The sequence below is a fragment of the Solea solea genome, chromosome 11, assembly GCF_958295425.1.
Source record: "Solea solea chromosome 11, fSolSol10.1, whole genome shotgun sequence".
NCBI lineage: Eukaryota > Metazoa > Chordata > Actinopteri > Pleuronectiformes > Soleidae > Solea > Solea solea.
This window is the reverse complement of record NC_081144.1, coordinates 21446305-21473720: the sequence shown is the minus strand read 5'-3', so window position 1 is coordinate 21473720 and position 27416 is coordinate 21446305. Positions and strand designations below refer to the sequence as shown.

The 27416-nt window shown below is 39.1% G+C and overlaps 2 protein-coding genes across 2 annotated transcripts; one reads left to right on the top strand and one right to left on the bottom strand.

The window, feature by feature from the left end:
• Window positions 1–309: 309 nt before the first annotated feature.
• LOC131468490 (sodium-coupled neutral amino acid transporter 3-like) lies at window positions 310–14405 on the top strand. Its single transcript, XM_058642805.1, has 16 exons — window positions 310–576; window positions 5575–5711; window positions 5832–5901; window positions 6720–6835; window positions 7363–7436; window positions 7763–7855; window positions 7969–8050; window positions 8186–8268; window positions 8364–8422; window positions 8815–8931; window positions 9323–9402; window positions 11015–11115; window positions 11210–11334; window positions 12379–12523; window positions 12765–12868; window positions 12954–14405. Exons 2-16 carry the CDS (start codon window positions 5647–5649, stop codon window positions 13056–13058), a joined length of 1419 nt encoding a protein of 472 aa, XP_058498788.1. The 5' UTR covers window positions 310–576; window positions 5575–5646; the 3' UTR covers window positions 13059–14405.
• Window positions 14406–15533: 1128 nt separating this feature from the next.
• On the bottom strand, window positions 15534–26101 carry ccdc22 (coiled-coil domain containing 22). The gene is made up of 16 exons (XM_058642804.1): window positions 25696–26101; window positions 22887–23064; window positions 22174–22306; window positions 21699–21805; window positions 20779–20863; window positions 20031–20200; window positions 19281–19496; window positions 19019–19189; window positions 18675–18794; window positions 18461–18577; window positions 18257–18358; window positions 17968–18075; window positions 17683–17778; window positions 17356–17415; window positions 17155–17229; window positions 15534–16780 (listed from the first exon to the last, which is right to left on the bottom strand). Exons 1-16 carry the CDS (start codon window positions 25743–25745, stop codon window positions 16667–16669), a joined length of 1902 nt encoding a protein of 633 aa, XP_058498787.1. The 5' UTR covers window positions 25746–26101; the 3' UTR covers window positions 15534–16666.
• Between the last annotated feature and the right edge of the window lie 1315 nt (window positions 26102–27416).

Genomic DNA, 27416 nt, shown 5'->3' with positions numbered 1-27416 from the left:
ATCCACGGTAATGTGTGTTTGCTGGACTATATGTAGACCCATTCCGCCTTGGACACTGAGGACACGGAGGAAAGCTGGTCTATGTCCACCATTCTGTGGAACGGGAGCGAGTAGAAGTATAGAAGACCTTTTCCTGTTTGCATCTAATGTACAGTTGCCTGCCAGCAGCTGCAGCCTCTTATGTAACCGTGTGCTGATCATATCTCCCCCCGCCCCCCCGTTCCTCAAACACACAGTGGAAACAGAGCTGAAACAGTTTAACAGGCCCAGTGTGTACTGTAAGCAGGAGCCCAGAGAACTCCCCACACAGCAATCCAACACATGTGACATCACAAGAAACTTGAAACTGTGGGTTGCAGGAGCCCTCCCTCTTCACTGCCTGCTCCCACATTTGGTTTCCTCTTCCCCACCTCTCCCCGGGACAGTCTGTGCTGCTCTGCTGGCCTCCAAAAAAACCGAGCCAGTGGGGTTTTTTTTTGTTATCTTCCCCTGCCCCAAACTATCACCTCCTGTAATCTGGACTTCACCACACAGGTTCTTCCACTGCTTCAGAGTCACCTGGACCTGTGTCTGGAGGTAAGTCACTCTGTTATTTTGGCTGAGTTGGAATAACGGTGCTGCCACGTGGTTTGACCACTGGAGAAAGTTTAGAGAGCAGGAATAAGAGCAGAACTCTGTTCAATCTATTCACCAACTTTGCTGAATCTGCAGACGCATTAAGGGCGTTAGGTGTTAAGAGTTTTTGTGTGGCAGGGAAGTCACTCTGGTGCATAAATGTGTATTGTTTTTACGCGGGGAGCACGGGGGGAAACAAACAGAAATGCATGTCTGTGTAGATTCTTATCCATTGAGGTCATTGTTCTTCAAATGTCATTTAATCCAAGAAGCTTCTCCAGAAATGTTATCTTAGAAAGGGAATTAGTTACTGATTAAATGACATTTGCAGAAACAGATTCAATTGTTTACTGTTACCCAGGTCATTTACTGTTGTGATTCCTGCTCCGCTAGTTGCTCTAGGATTTCCAAGAACTTGGTGGTGCAGCTTTCTCGTGTGCTGCTCACTGTTCAAACACTGATGAAAGACTGTGTCACTGAAAAATGGACTTTGTTTGTTTTTTGATTACCTGTGTAATTATGTACCTCTAAAGTGAGCTCAAAAAAACTGATTGTGATATGGTTAAATAAAAAAAAAACATGTTAACTATATTATGCGACAATATCGCACATACAGGGTATTACAGATGTGCTTTTGTGTGTAATTGTGCAGCAGTTGCACATTTCCACACTTTACACGCAGTTCACTTAATACTAGACAATTTATGGTAATTATTTATGCAGTTCTTGTATATTTGACACAGAGGTACATATTTTATTGCATATAATCTTTATTCTTTTTTAGTGTATTTTACCTTAGTTAATATCTTAGTATAGTAAGTCATTTCTGATTCTGATTCTGATAGGGATTGTTTTTGTTGTTTGTTTGTTTCTATTGAAGATGCATGTTTGAAATTTGGAGAGAAAAGTCAAGTCAGCTTTATTCATATATATCACATTTCAAACGGAGGAAAAAGTCAAGGTGCTTTGCACAACAATCACAGAGAACATAACACATCAACAAACACGAGACCAAAGAAAGCAACAGAATCATGCGCACACGTGCACGTATCCCCCCCATTCAATCTTTTTATAATAAAAAATAGCACTTGAAATAAAAGTACTACATTTACTTATATATTGAAAAAAAGAAAAAACCTTTGTAGCAGATGTGTAATATTATATATCAGGTTCAAGTACTTGTTTTACTGCTTACTACAAGTAACACCACCAAAAGCACTATGAACTCTTAACAGAGGTATATATATATATATATATATATATATATGTATGTATATATGTACATATATATTACATATTCATATTGACTCATCTTTATTGATATCTAACTTTATCTTACTAAGAAACATTTTCAGTGTCCTCATTTTCAGAATATTTAATATTAGCTTGTTTCCATGGCGTTGACACATAGTGGTATTTAACACTGAATGCTGTAACTTTTCACACACTATGTGGCCTGTTTTTTTTTTTTTCTTGCACAATTTTACTTGGGTTTGTGACATATTTTTATTTTTTTGCCCCCCAGAATGCAAGTTCAGCACAGCGGGTGTCATTAATACAACTTTCTGTTTGCTGCTGTATTTGAGTAAAAAGCGTGGCCTTGAGTGTGATTGGTGCAGACGATGGGTGGGTGAACCTGCATCACAAAATCCGATAGTGTCAGGTGGGCAGACGGCCACGTTAAACAGTTTGACTTTGAATTTTGTTTACTCTCCTGTCATTGTTGAATTGAGAAACAGGGATCGATTTGTTCCTGAATGGGAAAAAACTTTCTCCTTGTCATTAATCCAAGTTCAACTAAAATCAGTTACGATGGTGAGTGATAATGAGCTGATGGACTTTGCACTAACCACGCTGCGACATGTCTTCTCACAGACAAACCACATCGACCTCATTTTGCGCCTCATCTAAATATTGTCAGCACATTTATTTTTTTTATTCTATTCCTGGAAGATTGCACTGACCACGCCGCTGCACCTTACACCACAAACCATTTGCAGCATATGTAAATACTGCGACTACTGTATGTTATTTTTTGTTTGTTTGTGTGACTCTCATTTTTAACTTGTTTTGAACATAAGTGACTTGTTTTGTGATCCATATTATGTGTCTTTAATTGCTCCCTGAGGGCAAGTTAAGTTGTGGGAATTTAACTGAATAACAGTCAGGAACTTTAAACCCTTCATCAGACTACATATGATTTTTGACACATTTTAAACACAGGATTGCGAATTAAGATTATCTGTGACGAACACAACTATTAGTCCCCCAATCTTCAATTTACAGTTATTAATTGACTTGTTTTCAGCATGAAGTCTAGCAAACACTGAACGTTTCCAGTACTATGTTGTGAAAAACAGTTTCTCAGTAATTCAAAGGGTTCAAATTAATCTCTGAGAAACCAGTGTTGACTAGAGATTGGATCTTTTTTGGCTCAACAAACATTTATTCCAGCATTTCTCTTATGATTTATTGACTAAAATGTGCATCAAATATACACTGAAATAAAAATATTGACAAAAAGTTATAAATATTTATTTAATATCGGTTACACCCAAATTAATTAAAGGAACAGCGCGTAAAATATAGCAACATTTATTGGTGGAGTTGCATGTTGCAGCTGAGTATCCTCCAGCTCATCCTTCCCTTCAAAGTCTTCTGGAGAAACTGTGTAGCCTTCAGTTAGCATCAAAAGATATTTAGTGTGTCCATTGTGGTCTATTGTAAAAACATGGTGGTCTAAAATGGCTGTCCCCCTAGAGCTGACCCAACTGTTGATATAAAGGGTTATAAGAGGCTCATAATAGGGCAATGACCTGGTTAAAAAATGTCCCCTAATGGAAAAAAAAGGCCTGAAACATCACTATTTACTAATCCAGTCCAGGTTACAACTACTGTACAAAATGTCAATGTTTCAGGACTCAGTCATGTTTGAGGAGGGAGGTCATTCTCAGCTGTTATCAGACTGTCTGTCATGTCTGGGGCCCACAGGTCAGATACACAAATGGAACTTATCAGGCTTTTCTCGTTCATCTTATCAATACAGCCATGCTGGTGCTTTTCAGTCATGGGCTTTTTTGCTTGCCAAGCAGAATTTGAATCTATTCGGACTCACTTATTTGATGACAAATATAAATGTACACTATATCTAAACAGTTTGCAGTCTGGTGAGCTAGATCTCATGCTGGAGTCAGATTTAATAAAACACTCCTCAAACATCCTGCAAATAAAGATGTTTGCGTGTAACTTTTTAATATAAACAAGTGTCTATCCAGTGCACACAACTGTATATCATTAAAGCGGTGTTCAGATCTGTATTATCACCTGGAGACATTTTCTACACTGCACACAGGAAGTGAATTGGTTCTATGTGAAGACAGATGGAACAGCAACATTGTGCCAGTAAAGTGAGGTTGGAGTTTGAAAACACAAAAATGTGCCCGCAAAAAAGCTTCAGAAGTGAATTCTACCGCTCAAAAAACCTCTGCACCACTGCTGTATACATACAAACGCTCCCTCAGTCAGGTCTGATAGTATTGATTTCAGATGAAGAGATGCAACATACAAATAATGTCACATCATTTTTGTTCACAAATCTTCCAAATATTAACATCAACAACAATACTTTTTTTTTTTTCGCCAAAAGTTACATATTGAAGATTTAAAAATATATATTTTTTATTTTTAATTAAATGCTGTCACTTATTACAAGACATTATCAGTTAAAACCAGATGTTGTCAGTGTAACCTGGAGAGAGAGTGTGTGTGTGTGTGTGTGTGTGTGTGTGGTTGATACAGCAGTGCTTGTTTTTTCCTACATTCAAACCAAACATGAAGCTCAGAGTTGTACTTTGAAACCTGACCTGGGGTTAAACACAATGTGATTGTGAAAACATCCTTTTCTTCTCTTACGTGATGCCCTTGAATGAATCCATTATAACAAGATTGCAAGAGTGTCACGTTTTACACAGTGGAGGAGAATGAAAAGAAAAAGAGTCTTTTAAATAAAACAACTAAACACACAAATTAAAACGGTAAAAAAATAAAACAGCATAAGGAGCTTCAAAATGTGGCACAGAGGGGAGAACGGAGCACAGAGAGGCGGGGCTAATCAAACACAGGTGATTAGCATTAGGGCGGGGCAGACAATCAGGAGGGGAACAGGACAGGAAGTAAAACTGAACAAGGCACATATACTAGAAAGAAGTACAAAATAAAACAGGAAGCAAGAAAAATGTCTACGTTAAACAAAACAGAAAGAACAGTATATTGTCCAAAAGCATCAGTGTCTGAACATACATTCACTGTCTTTCAAGGTTAATTTGTGGTGAGTCTGTAGATCAAGAAAAGCTCACAAAGAAAACATTCAACATTCATTAGTACATATGTCCTAACGTGTCAAAGACAAACACGGATCCAATTCATTTGTTCGGGCCGCTCGATATGATTGGATGGCTTTTTTTACAGGCCTGTCTGTTCCACGTGTGACTGACACTTTTAATTTTTGTGTCAATGCATTTATTAATTGGCTACAATAGGAGTGTGAAGAGGACTTTAGGTAATACAGTAAAAAAAATGCCCCAGAAAATGATCTCCCACCCTACCTTTAAACACTTGTTCCCATTAAAGGGGAACAAGGGGAACAAGGTTATGGTACAGAAACAAACTCAATGAGCTCTATATAAATACCTTGTTTATAGATATGTATATATAAACAATCTAATTTCAGTTTGTTGGTCTACCCAGGATTTGAAGTGGTGTCCGTCTTGCTGCAACATTGCTAGCCATTGCATCACTGTGTGGCCATATCTCAATAGACAGTGTTGATATAAGTGTAGGAAGAACCAGGGCTATCCTGAAGGCCAGACTGCAAGGATTTAATATTGCGTACGATGCATTTAAAAAGCAAATCTTTATTATTGATTTGTATATCTCTGTGTGTGTTTCTTCTTTTCTCAGATTCCCTTTCTATTCCTCTTGCAAAGTTGAATCTATTTGAAGATATAACAGCCTCCGGAACCTGTCACAAGAATGGAAATGCAGAAGCTGCCAAATGGTAATAACCACCATGACGCTGACGTATCTGTGGAGGGAGGGTAAGTACAGTATGCATGTCCCACTGTGCTGTTTCAGCATATAGAAAAAATATAGGAAATATACTCAGATTCTAAAACTGAAAAAGAGTTTTATTTGTTATTTGAAATCGGTGTTTGCAGACTCCCACCAGAGAAAGCAACCCTCTTGCAGCACATGACTCTTACACCAAAGAGAACCCAGTTCACAGATGTGAGTATACACACGGTGCATTCCAATTGTAGTTGGAATTTCTGAGGTCACCAAATGTTCAACATTTTCAACAGAACAAAACGTGGATGCAAACGGATCTCTTTGGCTTGTTATTATTAGCCATTGTTAGCAATAGCAGTCGATTACATTGTATTTTGGGCACACAACGGCGTAGCAACATGTCTAGTTTGGGGCAAGAATCCTAACTAACGAGTTTCTGAGTTGGAAATCTGAGTTCAGGGGGGCATTCAGGTTGAAGGAAAGCCCATGACCTCGGAAATTCCAAGTTCCGACCTCAAATGGAACACAGCACCCCGACATGGGATTCTACGATGGCTTCCAATGTTCAAATACTGCTACTTTTACCGTTAAAGTTAATAGCATTTCTGACACATTTGTTTCACAGTAAATCAGTCGTACAAGTACTACGTTTTTAGGTTATCCTAGACTATGGCGGGCCCCAGTTAAAGAAGCTAATTAGGGCCCTTAACTATCCCCAAGTATCTGCCTGGCATGTTGCTAATAATAGCTAACGATGGCTAGCCTGAGATACGTCTGTGTCTTGTGTTTTTTCCCCCACTTCTCAACTGGAATGTGCTGAACTCGGGGATGATGTCAGTCTCAGTTTTGACTTCCGTCGTAAATGTTGAATTTGCTTCCTTTTTGAAATAGGAAGGTTGGAATCACCCCTGTGCTATTTATACGCTGATATATTATGTTATTTATACTATTTATATGTAACAAGTATATGAAAACATGTTTGATTCAGTTTCCATTATAGACTCTTCAAAGGTAATTTGACTTAATGTCTATTTCAGTTTGAAGGTAAAACATCATTTGGAATGTCTGTGTTCAACCTAAGCAACGCCATCATGGGCAGTGGCATTCTGGGTCTGTCGTACGCCATGTCCAACACTGGCATCGTGCTTTTCCTGTGAGTACTGCACATGTACACACGGACGTAAAGACACACACAAAAAAAGCACAAAGCAAATATTGCACAACACTCCTGGACATCGACTGTAGGTGTTTTTGACGCGACTGTTCTGGATGGAAATGGTGACGTGTTACTTTCCAGTGGCATAACTGGAATCTCCTGTATGTTTACTGTTTGTTGTCATGGTAATAGGCTCATTCCATGGCTACACTGACTTCCTCTTTGACTAAGTCTATAAACTGAGATTATCTGAGCTCTAAGATGCTTTCAGGAAGCATGAGTCCAACATGGTCATGCGGGATTTGGTGACTTAAGGCTGCAGTGCACCATGTGCACCATCTATGACCTTCTCAGTCAAATCAAACTTTTAAACGATGATCAAATGTCTTTTTTATTGGCTCATTAAAACACATATCTCCAAAGTCTCCAAATCATTGTTTTTGGATGACTTCCGGACAAATCTGCATGTAAGGTGCACCAGTAATGATATGACATGTACTTAATATATCTCTTTTATTTTGCAGGATCCTGTTGATGTGCATTGCTTTTCTTTCCTGTTATTCCATCCATCTGTTGCTAAGCAGTGCTGGAGTTGTGGGTAAGGCTGCGTTATATTCTTTCTTTTCTCATAGCGTTGGATTAATTATATGAATTAATTATATACAGTACACTTAACTTCCTTTTGCCCCAGAATGGGCCTTTCATATTTACACATTAATGCAACATGAAACTTCACCATTTAATGTTGCTTTAAAAAAAAAAAAAAGTGTTCATATAAATAGCTCCTAGATAAGGCCCTTCATTATATTTCAGATATTAATACTTTTGAAGGCTGGTGTCTGTGTATGTTTAAGCTATTTTTGTATGCATAGGCAGTTTATTAATCCTTCAAAGTTTCAAACTATTGTGTGATGGTCTCATCAGGTATTCGTGCCTACGAGCAGCTTGGTCTTAGAGCGTTCGGTCATCCAGGGAAGATCATGGCAGCTGTCATCATAACACTACACAACATTGGAGGTGAGACGCTTGTTAGTAGGTGAGATCGATGAAATGTACATGTCCTATGAGCAGGTGTAGGACTTCACTGTTTATGGGAACATGTTTGTGTCTATGTCTTCTTTCCCCTGCAGCCATGTCCAGCTACCTGTTCATTGTGAAATATGAATTACCATTAGTTATCCAAGCCTTTCTTGGCGAGACGACCAGCTTGGAGTAAGTACTGTTGAAAAACTCTGTAACTCATCAGTTTCATTTGTGTGTCCATTACAGATACAGGTGCAAATCTGTGTTCTTTTACACTACAGTCGTAACCTTTATCTTTATTTGTGTGTCTCGTTGTGAACCCAGCAACTGGTTTATGAATGGAAACTACCTCATCATGATTGTCTCTGCCTGCGTCATCCTCCCGCTGGCCCTGATGAAACACCTGGGTAAGTCACTTGATATGAAATCATACTCAACAAACAAAGTTGAAGAGCTCATACGGGATGTGTTTAAAGTGTTTTTTTTTTTTTGCATTCTGCAGGATATCTCGGTTACACCAGTGGATTCTCGCTTTCCTGCATGGTTTTCTTTCTCATAGTGGTGAGTAGGGCTTTCAAAAATCAAGTTTGAACAAATATGACATGTTATTCAGTCAATCCCCCGACATTGTTCCTGGTAGATCACTCATTGCGTTACCTGTCTGTCTGTGATGGCTAAGCTTACAAGTGAGTCCATGGAAATTAACTCAGACATTGTGATGGGCTTCTAGGCTGTATATTTTGAACTCTGATTTAAAGTTTGAAACCTGTACACCGCAAAGTTCCAACCGATATCAGAATTTGGGATAAAAAGATACAGCCTTTGTGAGGAATCTGGGGGTAAAATTCCTAAAGTTTTCTTATGAAACAAATTGTAGAATTTTGACAGTCCCAATGAAACCTAGTACAGACTGTGTGCTGACATGACATTAAATACTCTGTGTGTCACATCAGGTCATCTACAAGAAATTCCAAATCCCTTGCCCTCTGGAAGTGTTTGGTAACCACTCAGTGATTTCCGTCGTCCCAGAAGACACGTGCACTCCCAAATACTTCACCATCAAACAAGAGGTCAGACATGAATTTCCTGAATTCAACATACAAAAACACAAATTGCATGTCAACTGTTGTGAATGCATCATAGGACACAGGGAATATGACTGCCTGTGTTCATTCACTCATGGCGAAAAGCGTAATTGTCATAACCACTGGATCCCATTGACTCTTGATTTGTTGGTTTTCATTTGGAAGTTTAATATTCTGTCTCAGGTTTAATTAGCATGTGTCAGCTTCAGTTGTGTTGTTAGTTTTGTCTTTGTCTGCCTTGTTTTGCTTTAATGTCTTAGTTCCTACCTTGTTTGATTGTCTACCAGCAAGTCAAGAGTCATATGGGGTGAGGGGTAATGCATCAGGGTCCAGAGATCATGTCACGAGTGAAGTTCCTATGTCATTTAATTTGCAGACAGCATACACCATCCCCATCCTGGCCTTTGCTTTTGTGTGTCATCCTGAGGTGCTTCCCATCTACACTGAACTGAGCAAGTAAGATATATGCTGCTTTCTGATGTTTGTCACATTGGTGAAACTGAAAATACACTCTTGACTTTCACATAGGCTACAGCGGATATAGAGCTCTAGACGCCACGTGACTAATTTTGTTTACAGTACGGGGCACAACAGCTATCCACCATTTTCAACTGTTTATGAATACAGCCGGTAAAAGTACAAAGGGTTTGAACAATGCAACTTCCTGCCAAAATGGCGTTGTTTTGATTGCGATTATTGCATGACGGGGGTGGATAACTGTGCCACTTGGTGTTGTGGTAGCTAACACTTAGCATGTTCTCCCAATGTGTGTTGGGTTTTATTCCCGCAAAATCTTCTCCACATTGTACACAATATTACTGTGCCTTATTTTCAATAACATGCATTAACATGACCAGACACGACACAAATTTATCACGACAACTTTACATACAAAGTCAATGCATAGACGTGATTGGGCTTGCAGCGATGCGACAAAATCGCGCTGACGCTGTGGCCAATCCGCTCGGGTGAACATTTGTCTTTATGTGTGGACACTAGGAGCTGTACGATACTTTATCTGTTGTTGAAACGTCTGCAGAGAAGAAACCGTCGCCTTGTGTGGTTTCACAACACCATACGAACCCAATGTGGCAAGTTTCATGTTCAATTTGGGGGTTCCGTATGGACGAGAGCCGCTTCCAGCGATACTTTTGCGAGACGAGTTCCCAAAGTTAAAGGTGAGTCCGGCTCAGTATGGTGTTGTGAAACCACACAAAATGATGGTTTCTTCTCTGCAGAGAGTGCAACAATGGTTTGGCTGATGGTGAAAAGAAATGCCTGTGACTTCTGTGACTTGGGGCCAGTGCTCCCATCGCATCTATCGCGCCAAAAATGTACAAAATGATCTCAAATAACGTTGTGAATGGTGTGAAAACAGCATTAGTCCAGTCATGGTCAGCAAGGTGACAAATGCTTATACCTGTTATAAGCATTTGTCACCTTCTTGTCCAATAAACTTGAGACTTTTTATTCCAGTCTCCTCCCCCTTTTAATAAACCCTGGAGCTGTCACTATGTTGCTTTTTTCTCTCCCCCTGCTGGAAGCGTGGTGTGAGTGATTGAGAGTGTTCACTCGCAGGGCTCTTCAGTGGGGATTTTCCACACAGCTGCAAGTCAAAGCCAGATTTCACTACCAGGCCACACCCCTTGCCCTTCTCAACACTCTCCCTCCCTCCTCTTCCTCATTAAGCTCCCAGCCCACTTCTTGGCATTTGGGTGGAGTCAGCCTCACAAGAGGGGATTTAGTTACCCTTTAAGAGACTGCTGGCACAGAGTCAACATTTTATTTTGGAGGGGCACACATGCCTCATCAAATAGCCTTCACCTGATATCTACACACACACGGTCGTATATTATGACACACCAACCAGCTCTGGGGAAAAGTGCCTATGTCCTTTTCAACATCTTGCAACTGCTACATAAACCCCAGGGTTATTCTTGTCTGTTGCCTCTTTAAATACAGTATAAGTATAACCCTTCCCTGAAATTATACTACAGCAATAGCTGCACTTCTTTTTTTTGACCTTGTGCACTATTTTGGTAAATCAACTGCCATCTTGTCTTTAAAGCCCAACCAAAAGAAGAATGCAGAATATCGGTAACGTTTCCATCCTGGGGATGTTCATCATGTACTTCTTCACTGCCACCTTTGGTTACCTCACATTCTACGGTGAGGACAATATCTCTGTCTACCAGTTGCAAAAATAGCTCATTGTAATGACAGTAGGAAATCACAGATTCTGTATGTGTATGTGTGTATGCAGAAGGCACAGAAACAGAGCTCCTCCATACCTACAGTAAGGTGGACCTTCTGGACACACTGATCCTGTGTGTGCGGCTGGCTGTTCTAGTAGCCGTCACTCTGACTGTACCTGTGGTCTTGTTTCCTGTGAGAAGATTTTCACACACTCTATCCATCTAACCTGCACTCTCCCTCTCCACTCTCTGTATATACTGTACATACAGTATATATGTGTGCATATATATGTATATATGTACATATATACACACACATATATTATATATAAATATATATGGACATATATACACATATATATGTCCATATATATACACATATATTATATATAAATATATATATATCTGTATGTGTGTATGGGGTGCCGTTTGTGAAGCAGCACATGCTGAAAATAACTGCAACAGTTCACACATTTATCCCATTTATCTTCAAACAATGTTAGTAATTTTTTTAGCACATTTACAACAGTATTTGTTAACTTAGAAATGTATTGAATACAGTAGTTAAATCTAAATATTAAACGTTACACCTCAATGTTATGTTATAAACATATCTATTTTCATTTAGAATTATACGTAGCATTTAGATTTAACATTTAACATTTAGATTTAGCAGTTAACATTTAGGCACAGTTATTGTGCTGCTTTACAAACAGTACCCCATATGTGTGTGTGTATATATGTATGTATTTATGTATATATATTCATCTGAAATGTTTGAGTGTTTTTGTACAAAATGAAATACATGATTATTGAGAAATGCTTTTGCAAGCTAGCAATAGCAAAATTGTAGTAACATTTAGACCAGGTCATAGTAAAAAACAGTAAGAGAGAGAGGCATAATAAAAGAGTAGAAAAAGGAAATGACTAGAACTATACATACAATGGATTTCTAACTATTCAATAGTATATTTACATGTTTGTGCTGAATTTATTTTAAAGTGGAACTTTGCTAGTCTGGATGCTTTTTACAGCACCAGCATATACAACCATCCATTGTCTATTGCTTTATCTTTCTGCTTTAAATGAAATAAATCAGTCAATTCTGGATGAATTTAGGGTCAGTTGCAAGGAGGAATTACACAGATCCAGAAAGTTCCAGGTTTTATTGAGCTGATAATTCCTGTACTATGTCAGTACTATCATGCAGCCTGGTTTATGCCCGTGTCTCTGTCAGATCCGCCGTGCCCTCCTGCAGCTGCTGTTTCCTGAGAAGCCCTTCCACTGGCTCCGTCACATTGCCATAGCAGTGGTCCTGCTGTTTGCTGTCAACCTGCTGGTCATCTTTGTTCCGAACATTCGTGACATCTTTGGCATCATTGGTGAGACGATAGACTTAGAAGCAAAGCTCCAATTAAACCCTGTTAGTAGATGTGTTATTTGATTATTTCAAGGTCCAGTGTGTAAGAATTAGCGACATGGATTACTGAGCAGGCCAACCAGGCCCAGGCACCAAGGGCTCAGGCGGCCCTGAAGCCCACCTTCACACATGCACACTGGACCTTTAAAACTGAAAATTGTGTTTTACAATGCAATGAGAATGTGTTTCTTCTGTGTTTCCAGGAGCAACCACTGCTCCCAGTCTGATATTCATCCTTCCTGGACTGTTTTACATTCGCATCATCCCCACTGACCAGGAGCCCATGAAGTCCAGACCAAAGATTCAGGTGGGTAAAATAAAGACAATGGATGTGACAGCTAGAAGTAGAATTGTGGTAGTGATCGTTGTACAATAACAACTTTGGGTTTCAGGCGGCGTGTTTCACAGCCCTGGGGTTCATATTCATGACCATGAGCCTGACATTTATCGGGATTGACTGGACGAGTGGAGAGAGTCGAAACCTTGGTGGCCATTAGAGTTGCATCCTGAAGCCCTTCAGTAAAAGCCGGCCACTGGTGCACTCCACTTCCTCCTCCAGGATCCTGGACACAAAGCAAGATTCAATCTACTGCAGGAAGGCTTGTGGCTTTCTGGGGATCATTTCATTATTCATACAAGCAGTTGGTTCTTCCAGGGTGTTACGAGGAGGTTTTGTGCTGTCACAGGTTATTATACATACTGTACCACCAGGCGTCATCAGAGGCAGAATCCTGCACGGGTCCATTATTTTTTAAATGCAAACCTGCAGCCACAAAGCTGTGTACTGGACCCAATACATTACTGACTACTTTCTCCAAGTAAAACCTATTTCTGTCACCCCCATGAGGAATTCTGAGTAAATAGAAACACTGCCAGTGCCTCAATATGTTGTAAGGGATCCAGCACCACCCCACCCGCACCGCTACTGTTGCACAAAGCGTTTTTCACATCAAACTGCTAGAATTACCTTCTAAAACTTTGTGGGTGTTCTTGGTGATTTCAGCTACAAAACTCAAACTGTTGCTGCTTTTTTATCTTGCTTAACTAGTTGCCGGTGTGGGCTTCCTCTTTGCCTCGGAATTGTCGGAATTGACATAAAACCTATTATGTCCTGTGTGGAGCGCGGGAATGTTGCCAAGCAACACATCAACAAAACACTGCTATACTGATAATTACAGAGTCATGTTGAGCTGATGCTTCCCCAGCATTGTGTGTTCTCATTAAATGTTATGGAATAAAGCTTTAAATTTGGACCCATTAACTAATGTCCCATGACCACCATCTTGATCATCTTGGTCATTCACATTGAATAGCTTTACTTTCAACTGCGTAGATTATACAGAGAATACTCACGTGTGTATATCTGCTCGATCACTTTGAGTGTCTCATGTTGCCGAACTGCATTATGGGATTTGTTCCTCCGTTTTCTTGTACTGTGTGCAGAAATTGAGAATTGTTCCACTTTCCAAGTGGCAGGGCGACCACCGTCGAATCAAATCAGGTAATGCTAATATTTTTAGCATAAGTTTTAGCCACACAGGTCATTTTTTTGGTAAAGTGCTAGCAGCAGTAGACTTGTTTATGTTTGACAAACTGGACCTCAAAACGGTGCACACCATTAGCATGTTTCGCTGGTTTCTTAAAGCTGCTGTGGCTACCTAAAACTTAAATCGTTCTACCCTTCTAACTTGTGCTAAGTGCAGCTACTTCCTGTTGAAACAGGCTACTTCCTGTTGAAATAGGCTACTTCCTGTTGAAACAGGCTACTTCCTGTCATAACAATTTACAACAGTTTCAGGGATTGTTAAATGAAATAATATCATCATTTATTGGAGTAGTTATTATTAAATAAATAAATACACTTTAGGGGTTAGAGTTAGGGCTGCTGTATTTGCAGTGTGGAGGTTGGCAAGCACAAATAGTTGTAGCAGGAAGTAGCCGCACTTTTGCACGTGGACTACAAATCGGGTTTCTGGTAGGGTTGCCATCCGTTGCGTAAAAAAAGGATTTGTTCCTTATTTTTAATAATCAAGTCAAGTGCAAAATTACAGATAAGTCCACTTATGAAGATTCCTCCTGATGTCATTAATTACTATTACAAAAATATTTGTAATAATAATTGCAAAATATAATGAAATTATAATATCGATTTTTAAATTCATATACTATACTCAATATGTCAATATTATACTATTGTAAAACAGCAAAACTACGTCTTTTAGTCAACTGTGAAAGTGTGTAGTGTGTGGGGGTAATGTAGCCTTGCGGTACAGAACAGGTAGTGATTGTAAGCAGACACGGCCACAGTTTAAAGCGAAGCATACATGAGTGTGAGTGAGTGAGTGTGTGAGTTAAAGACTTTCAAAATTAAACAAGTCCTTGTCACTGACCGGGCTCATTTAGATGATGAAAGTACTGCACAATTATTAAAATTTCCCAGAATTTTTTTTTTCAACTGCTGCTACCTGCTGTGTATTCAGGTCTTTTTAAAAGAAATTTTTTTTTACCTCTGCCCGTACCCATGACTATAGAAACAAAGATGGAATTCCTCTGTTCTACATGAAGAACAGAAGAACATGCTGTCCCAGTTGACAATATATAAGCTTTATTTATCATGGCTGTAGCTTCAATTATATAAGCAACTTGGGCAAATGTCTTGTGAAATCATGCGTTTAATTGTTAGCAAAGTTTGATGAACAATAAAATATTTGGTGCTGTTAGTGGTGCTGGATTGAAAATGCCCTTTACAAAATAAACCCCTCGTTAGAGAGCCAGTATGATGTAAGGAAACATTGAAGTGTGCTATATTCTTGCTATATAAATGCAAATTGGGAAAAAAAAAATCTGGACTCATATTTAAATTTCAAAGTTGAAAAATTGGACAAATGAACTTGGATTGAGCAGCATATGCTGATATGATTCATTTTTTTGCAATTCTAGATTAATGTTGAAAATAAAATGCCATCAAAATATATTGTTGCACGTGCATTCATTCATTCATCAACTTCTTTCAACTCAAAACTCACTGTACTGGCAAATCATACAGTGGTGAACACAGTCAAATATATTATAGAAAAAAAAAGGAATTAGTGTTATTCGTTTAAACTGATTTTAAGGTTTATTAATGACTCGCATGTAAAATCCAAATTAGTATAAATGTTCATGTTATATGAGGAAAATATCGTGTTTGTTGTGCAGATGTCCAGCTCTGATAAGGACATTATTCTTGGGACTGAGTCAATAGTTTATCTTGATATATATATATATGTATATGTAATTATCTATCTATCTATCTATACATGTCAGAACAATAATTGGTTTTCAGAACACATTTTGTAGCCAACACTCACCCTGGTAGCTCAATGAATAAAGGATTACTACAACTAAATAAGGTTAATATGTACTTTGCAGTAATAGAAAATGGAAGATATATCACTATGATCATGTTTTATTGTTCGACGTGTGGCAAATTTGCTAACCTTGTCTACGGAAGTATAGAAATAGGTAATAATACGTTTGCCATTTTTAAAATTCCACATGACAGGCCTACTCATCATGAACATTCAAGTATGTAAGGCATTTTTAATTAAGCTGGTGCCAGGTATACGGCAATATTTTGCCCCTGTGGTTGGACAACATTATTAACTACATTCAAATACCACTTAACATATTCAGTTCAATATAATCGTAACACAAGTGAACTAATAATGTCCGTCTGCTGGAAAAATTAATGTATTAAAAATTACAATTTAAAGATCTCATTTTAATCAAGATTTGAAAACATTGCATACAGCAATAGGAACTGCACACTGAAAAGGTCCGACAGCGCCCTCTGCTGTCCAGTGCCAGGTTTCATCTTGGTCACAAAACAACCAGACGGGAGCATGAATCCTCGGAGCATGCTCAGCCAGTCAGAAATCACTTTGAAATCAAATAAACCAAGTGTCTTCTCCATCCGTACATACAGTCTGTGCATTTAAATGCAAAAAAAGTTCAGATTCAGTATGAAACCTGGAGCACTGATCGAGTCTCCTCCTGGTGCATCTACAGCTCCAGCTTTTCACAACAACCTCGGCATAAGCGGGCGGAGCAGAGCGACGGACCTTCAGCCTTCTCTGACTTTGGCAGCGAGTGCAGCGTTTTCCTGTCGAATGGCCTTGTAGTCCTCCAGTATCCTCTCCAGGTTAGCTATGGTTTTGTTTCCATTTTCTGTCTCAATCTGAGGACAATTTGAAATGAAATGACAGCGATTTTTTAAAACTAATATTAAGACATTTTGGCATTTTTCTTCACACTATATTTTCAAACCTTCTCATTGATGCTGAATAGGATTAAAATCAGGACTTGTGCAGGATCCTTACAGAACAGTCTGGTGTTTTAGGAGTCTTTCTTAGCTGCTTTTAACTGTGTATTTGAGGTCATTCTCCTGTTGGAGGAGGACCTATAAACTGCAACTGAAGCTGAGCTTTCTGACACTGGGCAGTAGTATTTTATCTGATCAAATATAATCAAAACCAGTGTTCTGTATCAATTAACATTTCATAAATGCCATGACATTGTATGACATGATCATCGTGAGTGAACGAATCATACCTGCTCCTCCAGATCTCGAATCTCTCTCAGTATTGTACCCGTCTCCTCGATGGTTTGGATCAACTGATTACAGTTCTATAGTAAAGCACAACACAGAAAGACGATAATGTGATAACAACAATAATAATAATAATAATAATAATAAAAAAAAAACCTAGGTACAATTGAGTATAAGGAATTTAGAAAAAGATGATGACATACATCGTGTAGGGCAGCCAGGTACTTGTAGGCTTTGCGGACAGCTTCATCTTTTTTGGCATCCTAAACAAAAACAATACATAAACAGACACATTAAAAAAATATATATACACATAGTCATATACTTTGGTCACTGACTAAAATCCATAGTGGAGTTGCACAAAATTAAGATAATTGTGTTCAAATACTTGTTAACTTAACTGTTTATATTATAAACAAAACTCCACAGGGTTATTCCATGAAAATAACATTTAAAATAGCACGAGTAGCCCATGTGCGTCAGACTTTATCACGTTACACTTATATAATTGTACTATAAGACTCTGAGACCTTGAAGACCAGCTCGTCAGTCACAGCAAAGGTCCTGTCCAGTTTTCCCGTCAGGCTGTTGATTTCTTTCTGGAGATCCTTAGTATCCGACAAAATCTGCCACAGAAAATCAACACAGAGTTATCGATGTCACGGCTGAGATTAGCAGCAGTGATGATACTGACGTTAGCACAATTTCCCCTTAAAATGTTGCCATTTTTAAATTGCTGATGTGATTTGCAGGCCATTAATCAAATTTGGTGGATTTGGGTACTTTTCTTTACATTTGCACACAATCTTTATTACCTTTGTAATTTCCTCCTTCTGTTTCTTGATGTTGCTGACAATCTCCAGAATCCTCTGTGTGTACGCAGACCGAGACACATCCTGGGAAAGATTTTCTAATTCCGTCACCTAAATTAGAAGAAAACAGGCCGGTTCAAATTGGACACACATTCAAATGATTCAGCATGGCGTTGAAATTCAACTCATTTTCCAACTAAATGTGCAGAAAATGTTCTGAGTCTGTTCAGACAACCCGCTTTGATATGCAGTAACTTTTAACCTGAATACACTTGTAAATGTGGTCAATTACCAGTTGTTTGTACATGTCTTCTTTTTTCCTGGCCTCCTCTGTGGAGACACGGATTTTTTCATGCATCGACTTGATCTCAGACAGCTTTCTGGACGACTCCAGCTGAGAAACATGGAGAGACATGTTCAGACAGAATTTAAATGTTTTTGTGATCGTAAAAACAAAGTCCGCTGAAAATCTGCTGTAAAGGCGGTGAACACTTACATCCTGGTTGCTGCAGATTTCTTTCAGTCTCCTGTGTTCGTCCATAAGAGGAGCGCGGTGTTTCTCCCACTGAGAGGCCAGGTTCACCAACCGCTTAGCACTGGCTTCCACTAAAGCCTGGAGGATAAAAAAAACAAGTTTACAATGTTTTTTTTTTTGAGTTTGACGGTGTCTGTCGTCTCTGTCGATTATCACTGATCTCACTCAGTCCTACCTGAAGCTTCACCAGGCTGTTATCAGTGTCGGGCAAACAGTCAATTGTTTTCTTCTTCATCTCAATCTTGTCCTCTTCTTCATTGTTCGTTAGCTCTTTCTGCTTCAGCTCATTTAATACCTACATGGAAAAAAAAAAACATCATGTTTTGGAGCCTGAACACATTATTTTGCATTTTGAAGAAGAAAAAACAACATCCTTTCTGGTCAGTAAAGGCCACCGTACTCCCCTGACTTGTTTACGAGAGCAAATACACCATGTAAGAAAACAGCTTCATTTTAGAACATAAGTTACGTCATTAGAACATTTGGTTCAGCCAAGTGTGTGTGTGTCAGTTTTTCTACCTGTGTGTTAGTGACACTCATGTGCTTCATGTCTGCTGTGAGCTGGTCAACTTCACCGCACAGCTGCTGGAGCTGCTGCTGCAGTGACGCTAGCTCCTCCTGCTGGCGGTGCTGGGTGTCACCGTCTGACTGATGCCCAGTGGGGACGGAGCTGGTTACCGTTGCCGACTCCTGGAGGACACACGGACCGACTCAAGTTAGAGACAGTTCACTGCAGAGCAGAGACGTCTGACAGTAGTTTGAGCATTGTGAGGGCTCTCACCTGCTCGAATGTGAACTTCTGCGTGTGGGTGAAGTGGGTGCCCTTGGTCAGGACGTGGTCAGAGGGGGCAGAGTTACTGAAGGACTGCAGTAGCTCACACAGATCAGTGCTTGAATGGGAACTACCGAAGGCACTTTCAGGAGATGGAAGTGCAGTAGAACGCAGCTGCTCCTTGATGCGTTTCCGCAGTCGGGTCAGTTTCCTGGAGCGATACTCCTGTTCAAATAAAAAACTAATGTAAATCCCATATATGCATGGTGTACATATTCACACGTAGTGTGCGGTGTATCAGTAATAAAAGTCTTTTAGATACATTTTTAAATGTCAAACATGAAGGGAAGCTTTTTGTTCTTATTCTGATTGGACAGAGAAACTGCTACTTGTTCACCCAGTTTGACAATCCACAACTAACATTACAGGTTTCACCGTTTTAACTAGTCACAGTAGTCATCCTGAGTATTTAACACATACACACAATTCCAGCGACGTCCTATTGCACATGCTAACAATGTTATCGGGTTTCTGAAGGATCATTGATGTAGACTTTATCGCCACCTACTGGACAGGCATTTTTTGAGCATTTGTAGTCTTTATGTACAAGAAAGTTTCTTTTTTTAAGCGGAGGGCCAAAACTATCCATTCAAATACCAAACCACAGTATTGAGGACAAGGGAAAAGTCAGTTTATCAAACAGGGCCCAAATGTAAAGCTAATGGATGTTTTTGTTGTTGAGTAAGTGTGATGACTTGCCTGCGGGGTGAGGCGAGACAGGAGTCCCTGACTGTTCCACTCACTGTCCCACTCCTGAGCAGCACTCAGTACAGTGCTGTGCTGCTCCAGTATAGACGCCGCCAGAGAGGCATGATGGGAAAGTTGTGCGGTCACAGGAAGAAGAAAGTCCCGTTGGTAATCCTTCACCTCTGAAATCACAACACAACACAGCCCTCTTTTTAGTTAGAGCAGTACATTGATGATGCGGTCACCTTGTTAGCAAAAGCTTTTCTCTCTTCCTACACAATTTCCCAAACACTAAGCCAACACTTACACACTCCTGGACCTCCCTTACATTTACACTTCATTTTCATTGTACAACAGGATGATTGTTTCAGCTCTGTATTCACAAATAACCTGCGTCCATAAAGAGGAAGCAGACTTCCAACTCAGAAAATACAGGTAACAAGTAAAAACAAATAGCAATAACAGGGATATCTTTTAATTATTAATACCGATGACGAGGTGAAACTGCAACTGAAAGTCAACACCTTGTGGTCCAGACTGATAAAAGCAGAATCATCATTTCTCAAACTCGAGTTCTGAAATTAAAATGAAGCCAGCAACGTTTCAACTGTTTTAAGTGCTCCAAAACGTATTTGGTGGTCACAAAATTTACCACAGCAGGCATCACCATAGCAGATGTGATGCCTTTTTAAACAGAAACAACTTCAATGAAAGCAACAAGCACAGTAATACAGTACAGTGAGTATAGGAGGAGGCCTACCTTTCAGATGCTTTTTATTGGGGCCTTTAGAAGAGTGTGACAGACTGAGGGGCAGAGCATGGAAGCTGTATAATGCTCCTGCACTCTGCACAGGAAAAAAAGAAGAAGATGCAACTTGTAAGTAACTTTCTCTCTGTGCAGGTTACATTTCATCAAAATTGCAATACGGCCTACTGCTATTTTCAAAATGCAGGAGACGCAATATTGAAGATGGACCAAGAAGAATATATCTTTGTTTCTCACAGATCTGCACAAATAGCACACAGTATTCATTTCTAAAAGAAAATGAAAATGAGAATAATTGATAATTAAAAATCAATCAATTTGATTATTCTAAAAAATGTGATACTTATATAAAAAATGGTTTAGCCTTAAATTGTAGTCTCTCAACTGATTTATTTGTCCACCTTGTCAAACAGTTGGGCTCTGCTTGTAAGTATTTATGGCACATTTCCACACAAACACACACACTAGTGAGTCCATAGCAAAGCCGGCAAAGCAGTTCTCTTCAGTGTACTGAATCATTAGAATCAGTGAATTAAAAAGAGTTCAGTAGTTGAGTACCGAAGAGAGCGCAGACTCTGACAAAGTCCCTGAACGATAACTGGCTTTCAGCAGTGCTGTCTCTAAATACCAGCGACAGCACCTCTTGTTGCGTTTTCAGAATTTTTAAGTCTTTTCAACGGATCTTGATTCTTGTGTCGGATGTCGCTCTAATGACTCTTCCAGTGACGATACTCTCTGACCAATCAGTGGCCAAAATAAATTGGGTAGAGTCGAAGCGCGCAGAGTCGAGTCATGCTAGAACTGTGTGATGGAAAAGCACCATTAGATGCTTTGCTAAAAACACAACAAGATCTTGCCTTTCTCACATTCCTGCTGTTCACCACAAAGGATAGTCGTGTATTGGACAAATGTACCTGTGTTTCAGTGTGCAATGGCAGTCTGCAGTTTACAGGCAGCCAGGGCACAGACAGCTGGGCTTTGATTGCAGCGGCGATGGCTCTCTGGAGGACCACAGATTTACCTGCGGGAAGACAGCACAACTTCGGATGACTCATCAAATAAGAAAAAAACACCATGCGAAAATCTGACCTGAATGAGATGCTCAGAGGGCCGCACCATTTTCTCATTTCCGGAGTAGTGACTGAATAACAGAGTGTCCTCATTTCTTACTTCTGAGAGTCTAAAGTCGATGCTGTGACGATGCTATTTAAAGTCATTGGCTGGAGTTGCCACAAACTCGATTTCCAGTGAGCCTCTCTTACCTCTGTACAAGTCTAAAAATGATTCTATGTGATTTTATCATAGCTATCATGTGGATCAATATCTCTATTTGTTCCTGTGGAGCATTAACATGAAACTGTGCGGATGATAGACTGGTGGTCTCTGTACCTGTTGGCTGGTCTGAGGTCTCAGCACTCTCTCTGGGCAGCTTCTCCACCAGGAACATGAGCAGGGAGCGAATCTCTGGCTCGTTACTGTAGAGAAAAGTCTGGTAGCCAATCTCTCCTTTATACCCAATATCCTAGGAATCAAAAATGACACATGACATTGTTGAGTGACTAGCGCCGACTGTTCCACCATGTGTTCTGTAGTATGGCAAATACAAAAAAATAATAGGTTATTAATTTAATTAGAGGTTGTCTAATTATATACGTAATATCATGTAGCAATGGAGTAAACCAAGAGTTATAGATTTCTTATTACAGTATATTTTAAGAAGTGTATAAATGTTTTGTTTTCTTCAAATGGGCAAACGCAGGAGACAGTCAAAGCCCTTTTGTGTCTCCAGTTTTAATGAACGTCTGTTAGGACTAGCACTATTTATTTACACTTGCAGTAAAAATGTGAGGTGAATTTCATAAGACGATGTTAATTTATGCTGTGTCACTAAAGTATACTACATCAACAATGCACAATGAAGTCATCAGCACACTGGAAAAGATCAAATCACATATAATGTCATTATTGTCATGAAGATCATTACTGTAAATTTCCCTGGAGTATTGTGACATAATATTAAGCTCATATCCCTCAACCCTCATATCCCGCAACCCTCATATCCCCTAACCCCCATTTACCATTTAAAATTAGGGGCATCTTACCTGACAAGCTTGTGCCAGACTCATGCCCACTCTGAAACGAGCAGACATGCCTGGAGGAAGTGAGCTGGGCAGTGCGCTGCCCAGGCCGGGATCGATCACCTGGACACATCTGACAATGGCCTTCACTATCAGCTCACTGCTGAACTGACTGACACTGCCAATCTCCTCACTCACCTCCCTGTGGGCACAAATCAAATTATAAGTCACTGGCAGTGTATTTGGGGGGGGGGGGGGGGGCAATCAATTTGTTTTTGTTGTAATCTGAGGGTTTCTGGGTTTGACATAAGGCTGTCTGTTCAAAATTTCAGATTTTATTTCCTGGTATTTCTTGTAACTAGAGCTGCAACTAACGATTATTTTCATAATCGATTAATCTGTCGATTATTTTCTCGATTAATCGATGAATCGTTTGGTCCATAAAATATCAGAAAACCTTAAAAAATGTTGATCGGTGTTTGTCAAACCTGGAAATGATGATGTTCTCAAATGTCTTGTTTTGTCCACAAACCAAAATGATTCACTTAATGATTTCTTTGTTATCCAGAGCAAAGCAATAAAGAAAATATTCACATTTAAGAAGATTAAACTATCAGAAATATTGTTTTAATCATGAAAAAAATCTTCAAACCGATTATCGATTATCAAAATAGTTGTCGATTAATTTAGTAATCGATTAATAACTGATTAATCGATTAATTTTTTCAGCTCTACTTGTAACTTCTAGATAGACACCAACACACAAACTAATGACAGGCAAAGCAGTAGATAGACAGGGGATATGTTGCCTAGAGACAACATATCCTCTTTCCTGGTCTTCCCCCACTGGCTCCATGTACGTTTTAGGATCCATTTCAAGATTGTATTATTTGTTTTTAAATCTTTTAATGGATTTGCATACATTGCCAATCTTTTACAACCCTTCGTTCCCTCAAAGTCACTGGGGTCAAAGGATCAGCAGCTATTAGTCGATCCTTGTACACACAAGAACACCTGGGGGTGACCAAGCTTTCTTAGCAGTAGCGCTCAAATTATTGAGCTACCTCCTCATGGCAGGACAGCGATGTATCTGTTTATAAAACTAAAAACTCAAGCACTATATAAACAGAGCTGGATTGGACAGTTAAACAACATAGAATATTGGATATTTTGTTTCAACCCACCCATGTTTCCAGTAAAAATACAGGAACATGTACCTGACAAGTGTTTCTTGTTGCAGAGCTGTTAAAGCTGCTGTAGGCAGGATCAGTAAAAACACTGTTTATTGTTGAGTTAAACCTACAGGTAATTAGAAAGGCTCTGTTACAGACTGGATTTACAGGCTGACTCAGTCTAACTGTAGGTAATTGTTGCCAGTGTCGATGTAGCGAACCTTCCTCTGAAGGGTCCTGTATGCAGAGCAGTGTTACTGGTAGTAGAAGAGCCAATAGGAGAGCCCTAACCCTGTGATTGGTCAAAGCCTCCAGATTTTGCAAAGGCTGTGAACAGAACCTAGCTGTGCAGTGTGCAAGTGTGTCATTCTCTTTCTAGGATCATTTGACACCATCAAATCCAGCCCGTTGCACCGTAATCAATTATAGAACATAAAAATGTTTCGTTTTCAGTTCAAACAAGAACTGAAAGAGGCTGTGATAACGCTTCACAAATGAAGATTGCAACACATCTGGTCGTGACAATGGGTCATAGGTTCGGTACATTTTCTGTAAGGTAGTTTATGCAACCAAATTTTAGCTATGTTTACAAAGGCCAAACTAACTGCAACACAAGACTTGTCAGAATAACTGAGGGAGTAACTAGGAGCACCATGAATGAAAACTAAAATATTCCATTGTCATTCTATGTTTTGACGACCTGCTTTTTTTGCAAGAGGCTGTTAATTATGGAATTCACTACCAAATAATATCAAATCAATTTCAGATACAAGACATTTTAATTTGAAGATTAAATGTTGGCTCAAGTTAAAACAGAGCTGTATCGACTTCAGCTAAACTTATTCGTTATAAGTGCTTCCAATCCATTACCAAATGGTGTACGTGTATACATGTACTCTTCGAGAAGTATGTGCACGTCATAATCAAATTACTTTTTCATTTCTAACCAGGATGATTTAATCGGAGTGAAGAATTTTTGACTGCTACGAAGTCACCAAATTTGCTATACTTTTGCTCACCAAAGTGGTCTGAAATATAGGGAGCTGTGACCTTAGTGACTACCTTTTATACTAGTAGCTACATCATTAGTATGATGACATAATTACCATTTAATTATTAGTAGTAATTATATAGTTGATCACTACTACCATGCTGTTGTTGTTGTTATTTAACTAGCTATAGTGTTTATCTATATCTGTTCAGTATTTACATTATGTATTCCATAATGTAATGCTTTATATAATAATAATAATTGTTAAATGATATTGACGAGTGTACTATGTTATTATTAGAATACTATGTTTGTATATGATCTATTAGTATTTAGAAAAATACCAGAATAGCCTTAATCTTACACATGTTATATTCAATTAGTAACAAAACAGGGACTTGAGGAGGCTGTGGCCAGTTGTGTATAAGGGTTATATTCAGTACAAGCTGACAAACTTAGCCAAACAATCCACACACGCCTGATGCCATCATGAGCTGACTTTAGTCAACGCTAATAAACATCACATGAAAGGTTTGAGACGAGGAAGTTACTAATCACCAGACTTAGCACAAGTCAGCTAGCTTGACATTGCAATAACTTGAGGTTTGGTTTACCAGCACAGTGCAGCAGAATTGACACTAATCGATCACAAATAGCTGCCCATACTTACGTGCCGATTTGGTTGAGGGCGTGAATCAAAATTCTGTCAACTTCCTCCATCGCTGAAGTTTCTCCGATGACAACTGGCTAAAAAAGACAAGATTTTAGCAGCACATCTGATGCTAGCGGTGTGATTTGAAACGAATAAAACAGTTAGCTTTAGTCAGGGTTTCACAGGGATGAAGGCAGAAAACTAGCTTCCAGTTAGTTAGCAACGCTGCCATTCCTCACATCCCAGAAAAAGCAATCGTTATATAGTTGTCTTGCTACAAAAAAAGACGTTTCAAGCGTCTTGCTGCAGTAAAGCGACACCAGAACACAGCTGTCTACCTCCAACGTAAAAAAAATGACATTTGTGCGTCTTGTTAAGTGTGGAAATTAAGAAATAAGGAAATTCAAGGCTAGTCACTCTGGGAGGTAGAGTTTCCTCTCCTCTACCGTGGCGGCGAACAACAGGGCAGTTGAGTTCTCATGAACTACATTTCCCAGAATGCCCGATAAGAAACAGTCCCGTGACAGGAAATAGGTGTTTTTAAAATCATATCGAAAAAATATGATACATACAGACAGATACTGTTCAGCGAACGAAGGTACAACTTTACAGAAAATATAAAACAAAATAAATGTAAAAGTAAAGTGTTGTAAGATAAAGGAATGAGACATTAAATAATAATAAAAAAATCATAAAGTAAAATAGGGAGAAAAGCTAACAAATATGACAATTTCATTGATACTGTGTTAGAGAGGTTGTGGCCACAAGGTAGAGCTGTGTCATCGGTTATGGGTTTGTCCAAATTTACACGGGTATTGGGAAAATGTTCATCAGAAGGTTGATATACTCAGTCTAACATGACCTGATGAACTTGAGATTTAAAAAGTGGACTACATTTGTGATTTGTAATTGTGAGTACTGGTTCATTCTTACACAAACAAACCATGCCTCTAACTGATTGCTTACATCTTCAAATGAAAATTTGATTTGACTCCAGGATTTATTCATCCTCTGGAAAGGCATGAAATCAATCAAGATAGATGGATATGATACATCCAGGGCAAGACATAGCCCACTATTTGAAGCTCATATCGCTAAAGGACAGTCTTTACGCTGGAAATAATAATAATAACAAAAAAAGTAATTAACAACTAGAGCATTGCCAGAGTTGCAGAATATGTGGTACCGTGGTAATGTTTGCTGATTGGTTTCTTACCTTTTGGGAATCTCCTACTGTATATGTTCATATGTGGTAATAGAGAGAAGATCTATATTCACTGTTATGTAACCAAGCGATACAAGGATGGCCCTGTTCCTGCAGCCATCAGAGTGACTACCAAAACCCAGCAATTACTGTATCTATCTAAACTATTCTGATCTTGCTTTGATGGTTTTTATCCTGTATTATATTTTCTCTTTATTATTCATTTTTATTCTCACTGTTCTTCTCATCCCCATCTCTTAGTATGAAACACTGTTGTCACTTTATCATCATATGTGCTAAGAGTTGTATGTGCGTGTGGATGAAGCAAACTCACTTCACTGTAAACCAAATCTACCTTCAGGCATAAATAAAGTTACATTGACCTTGACCTTGAGGTTTCTGACATTGCTCGCTGACAATTCCTGACCTTTTCCCTCAGGCATGCTAATAAAAAAGGTGATAAATACTGTGAAAACTGGAAATGTGATATGGAGCTGTCATAGTGACATTGGACAGTTGTATTATAAATATATAG